Here is a 5,668-nt window from a genome sequence, read left to right as displayed (position 1 = left end):
TTTTTTCAAAAAAAAAAAAAAAGAATACAATTTTTGTTACTTATAAGAAAAAAAGTAATACATTTTTCATAATAAGTAATGTTGACAAGTGCCCCTTACTTATAAGGTCTAATATAATACTTTTGAGGAAAAATGTAATACTTTTAAATCGAAAGGTAAAAGTATTGTATTTTCCCTTAAAAGTATTACATTTCTACTATCTACTATCTACTATACTATCTACTATACTAATAAGAGCTAAAGAGAGTTAGGCCTAAAATGGGTAGAAAAAATAGCGGTCAAATTATTTAATCAAATTGATGGTTCAGATGAATTATTTAATCAAATAGATGGTTAAGATAATTCAGATTAATATTATTAATAGAGATTACCTAATTTAACCTTACTTTTATGATTATCCGTTAAGTTTTCCGTTAAATATTCTCTTCTCCGTTAACATTCCGTTAATTTTTAACTTACCCATTAATTTCTATAAGAAAGGTCTTAGGTTCGAACCTCATCTCAATCAAATTTGACATAATTAAGTTTCTCACTCTATTTTACTCTTATTAAATTAAATAAATTAGTAGCTACAACAAAAAATGATACATATGTATTTCTTTAATTTAGAATTATGTGTTTACAATTCCTTTATTTGAAAAAATTATTCATTATCAAAAAATTAAATTAACTAAGAAAAATAATTTCATTAGTTATATTGTCTTTATTTTATCTCATGCATGCATGCAAAGATTCTTTACATTCAAATTTATCAATTGATATTCATTACATTGTCCATTATCTTATTTTTACAATATCTTGTAATTAAATATCAAAGTTATAGTACAAAATAATGTTATATATTTAGTTATCAAGTATTTTATTAATACTATGAAAAAAAATTTAAAATAATTTGAAGCTAATTATATTAACTACTTGGGGATTGGTTGGCAAAGAGAGCACTCAAATAACCCAACAAATTGAAGCGAAATCGCTCTATTTTACTCATATTGAATTAAATAAATTAGTAGTTACACAAAAAAATGATACATATATATTTCTTTAATACCATGAAAAATATAAAAAATAATAGTTTGAAACCAATCATATTAACTACTTGGGAGATTTGTTGACAATGAAAATACTCAAATAACCCATTACCCAGCAAATTGAAGCGAGAAACTACCTTTTAATATCTTTGGAATATATAATATTTTAAATTTTCAAATTTTTATTAATTTATTAAATCTTTTTTCTTAAACTAGGGATTTCTTTATCCACAATAACTCATTTAACAATAATGGTTGAACCAAATGAATCCCAAGCAGAACACCTAAAGGAAAGTTCATAGCTCCTATATCATAATCTAATTGCATGACGTTGTCATCTATGCTACCAACAATAACCGAATTGCAAATAACACATTACCAACAAAAAGGAAGAGAACAAATAGTAAAGATGAATGTAATGACAATGTTACTCAAAAGAGAATTAAGAACACTTAGAAAAATTCAAATTAAAAGTAGTATTTATTTATATTATCATTTTTAGACCAAATATTTAGACTATCATTTTTAGACCAAATATTTAGACTATTGATTTTACAAGGCTGCAAACATTTATTTTAGTAATAATTATAATGAATTTTCTATATTATCTTGGATTCATATACTTTGAGTTAGATATTTAAATAAAAAAATTCGACATTCAATTACCATGTATAAACTTCTCTTATATAATCTTGCATTGATATACTTTCAAATATTTATTTAAATATAAACATTGGGCATAACGCATTCGCGCAATGCGCGTATAAAACTAGTAATAATAATAATAATAGTCAAATACTTTGTAGTTTGATAACATTACTGTTACTTTTAATGTGAAAAATTTTAGCCTTAAGTTGATTTATCTCATTGTAATTGTAATTATTTACCAGCTAAGAACAAAATAATAATAATAATAATAATATTTTCCTTATAAATTTAATCTCTGCTAGTATTCACATCACATTTATAATTTAAAAGACATTTATTAACCATCGGTAAGACTGTAACTAAACTTATAAAAAATTCACGCGTTTATTATTATTATTATTATTATTATTATTATTATTATTATAATTATTATTATTATTATAATAAAAAAGTCAAGTTACAAGACTACGTTAGAGAAAAAACAAAATACAGAAGTCTAAAAAAAAAATAAAAATTGGGGCCACTAAATTTTAGTCAACTAGTAAACGGTGCGGCGGTGCTCCGGAAGAATTGCAAGTCGCTCGCTGTGTTTCTTTTTCTACTTTCCTTTCTCCCGCCTGGAACCTATAATCTAGATTTACTCCTCCATCAATGCCCTAGCTAGATTCTTTCTCCTTCTCTCATCATTACGCTTCCTAAGCTTTACTAGATTCGATCCGGGTTACCATTTCTGATGCCCTGTTTCAGATACTGAAACAAAATAGGAAACCACAAAGCCCACGACAAATTGGGATTTTTTTTATCGAAAGATGAAGATAATATATCTTCATACATTGCTGTTGTTTGGGTTCCTAGTTCTCCTCGTTTTCTGCTCCGTGGATGCTGATTCACAGGTAATCTAACGGAAAGATACGATCTTTACTTGAGAATAAATTAAATCCAGGTTTTTTTTTTTTAAATTCAAATTTCAATATGGGGATTTTAATTGCCCATAATGTGTTTGTGCATTTGCATTCTTGGTATTGTATCTCATTGGAATTGGGTTTTCAACGTTAGGTTAATACAACTTCCAATAATGTTCTAGATACGACTAGTGCGGAATCGTTGAAAAGTAATGATACCGTGACTGAGGAATTAGGCCGGATAAACAGTGGTAATGAAAAGATTGTTGATTTGGGAAAGGATAATTCGAGTAAACAAGTAGATTCTAAGGGAGCTGAGAAAGATGTGGGAGCTAATGTTAGAAGTTCTGGGAGTAAGGATGACAAGAAAGTTGACATAAAAGATTCTGGATATCATGCTTCTGAGAAGAAGGGTGAGCAGAAAGTGAAGGCCATAGGTGGGTCGGGTTCAGAGTCGGGAAATGAGGTGACATTGTCTTCTGGGAGGAAGGATGGCATTCGAGGTGAAGAATGCGATTCATCTTTCAGTTGCAATATTGAGGAGGAATCACTGGTTGCTTGTTTAAGGGTTCCAGGAAATGGTATGCCATTCACATTGTTATACCTTTTTTCTCTTGTTTATTGGTAGATCATAAATTTCCATATCCGTTTCATCATTTCTATATCATGAATTTGCCATTAATCCCATTATGGGACTCGTATGCTGTGTTTGGATGGTTCGAAAACGAGGTGGAAAATTTTAAATTCTCTTGTTTCGATTGGAAAGAAAATGAAGAGAAAATAGTCCCTCTTTCTATTTAATTACATCCCAAAATGGGAAGAAAATGGGGAGGAAAGTTGCCCTTTGCTGTTCACCTATCCCTAGTCCCTACACCTTACCTCTTCTATTTAATGCTCTCACCAACTCTGTTTCACACCCTTCTCATTCGTAGTCCTCCCATTGTTCCTCTCATCTCAAATTTTCTTCCTCTCCTATTTCCTCTCTCAATTTCTTTCCTCCTGCTTCCCACCCATCTAGACACAGCAGTATGTTTATAAATATATGTAAAGTTTAAATATTTTCCTTTTCCTTTGAATTAATTTTCATTTCTTTAATGCACTTGGAACTTCTATGCACCTATTATTTACTTTCTGTGGTGATCTAAGAAAACAACTCAAAATAAGAAAGTCATAGTACCACTTATCAGTGTGTTTAAGAATATAAACTAAGCATTATTTTGGTACTATTTAAAATTCAACTAGCCCCTGAAATTTGAATATATAACTCGCTGGTTGCTGGCTAAATATGAGAAAGAGACCAAATATGGTATGGAATATGCACAGAGGTCTTTCTTTGAATTTTTGGTTTCAGCCTCACCTGTTCTCAAGGGATTCACTTCCTTATGGAGTGTTTAGGTGCTGTGGTCATTAGGGAATTACTTATGCATTACCTGTTTTGGGGTTATCCGGAGTCCTCCAAATGCCATTCTCAACCTGAAAAGAACCTTTTACTCTATTCAGTGTGACAACAAGTAATCAACTTGCTTATTCTCTGATTACAAGAGGATGCCTTTGCAATTGTTCTCAATACAATTCCTTGTTGAATGCATTATTTGTGAATTACACGATTCTTCTTCTTTATATAACCTGTCTATACAATTTATATCCTGCCAGAATCCCCAGACCTTTCACTATTGATTCAGAACAAGGGAAAGGGCCCTGTCAGTGTTAGTATATCTGCTCCCAAGTATGTTCAACTGGAGATGAGGCAGATTGAGCTCAAAGAGAAGGAAAACCAGAAGGTAAGAATATCCAATCCATTTCATCCTATATGCATCATGGCACGCTTTTGGTGTATTGTGTATTAACTCAATGCCAGTTCTTGGTAGCCGTTTCAAAAGCAAAACACTAATTAAACATTAATTTACCCTTAAAACATTGTGGTTAAGCTTTTTATTAATCTTGTATGCACTTTATGCCAACTCGCTGGTCTTACTTTCCTTTAAGGAACTGGTCCTATGTAAAGTTCATTGAGGCAAAACAGGTTATATACTTATATGAAATCTTATCTGTTCAAGATTCTATGTGCAATTATTTGGATCTCTTACTTGTCTGGTAACGTCTGTTTTTTTTTTCTTTTATTTTTGGAAAGGAAAACCCATGGTTATATTCAAACTTTTTCAAAATTAACCATACAAATCCAATCCAGTCTAAAAATAAAACCTTCTTTTCCAGGCTTTGATTCCTTTTAATTACTGGATTGGCCCTGATTTCTTTCTAATAATTGGCATTGTTTTCTAGTTTCCCCAATTCCCTTACTTCTATGTTTCCCATTTTCTTTTCTTTTTCTTTTCATTTTTTCCTTATGTTTTCTTGCCCATGACGGGAGAACATAACATAAACAGGCTCAAAACTATAACAGGCATTTGAGACTCATAGAGTGGCTAAATAAGCTAAGTAATCTGCTGAAATCTTTCAATTTACTTCTAAATAATTAAACTACCTAAATTAATTCGAAGACTAAGAGTAATAAGTTTTTGAATACATCTAACTCTATTACAATGTAGTATCTGTTCATACATACTTTCTCAACCTGTTGAAACACAAAGAGTTGGTATTGCCTCCACTGAGGCTCGATCCTAAGAGTAATAAGTTAAATAACTATTTAGTAATTTCTAAATCACTACAGAGTATTTATTAGTTTCTAGTAACTATTTAGTAAGTTATTAATATCTAAACTATGTAATATAATAAAATAAGACTTCCTAAAAATCATGGCCCCAGCATGTATCAGTTTATCATCTGGTCTAAGAGAGACTCCCATTCCAGGGCATCTTCTAAGTTCAAATTCAACATCACTTTCAAAGAATTGATATCATTTATACATCATCAAAGTTACATATTTAGCCCGTATTTCAAAGAATTGATAGCATTCTTAATTTCTTATCTTATTTTTTTTTTATAAGTCATTTGCTTATCCTCTATTCATTTCCACGACCTAAAATGGTGTAGTCTTTATTACCTTCAAAATATGCAATGCCCATATGTTTCATTTAAGTCATACCAGGATCAGACCCATCATCCAATGAGCCATTCCAACTCCCCCCCCCC

At 30.6% G+C, this 5,668-nt stretch overlaps 1 protein-coding gene across 1 annotated transcript in view; it reads left to right on the top strand.

The window, feature by feature from the left end:
• The first annotated feature begins 2,248 nt into the window (after window positions 1–2,248).
• LOC115998266 overlaps window positions 2,249–5,668 on the top strand; it is a 5,951-nt gene continuing 2,531 nt past the window's right edge. The window contains exons 1-3 of the mRNA XM_031237787.1: window positions 2,249–2,569; window positions 2,733–3,159; window positions 4,232–4,359. Coding sequence (XP_031093647.1) covers window positions 2,486–2,569; window positions 2,733–3,159; window positions 4,232–4,359 — 639 coding nt within the window. The 5' untranslated portion in view covers window positions 2,249–2,485. The remainder of the gene's footprint in view (window positions 2,570–2,732; window positions 3,160–4,231; window positions 4,360–5,668) is intronic.

Source organism: Ipomoea triloba, chromosome 12 (assembly GCF_003576645.1).
Source record: "Ipomoea triloba cultivar NCNSP0323 chromosome 12, ASM357664v1".
Taxonomy (NCBI): domain Eukaryota; kingdom Viridiplantae; phylum Streptophyta; class Magnoliopsida; order Solanales; family Convolvulaceae; genus Ipomoea; species Ipomoea triloba.
The sequence above is the reverse complement of the archived record's forward strand: the minus strand, read 5'-3'. Positions and strand labels throughout refer to the sequence as shown.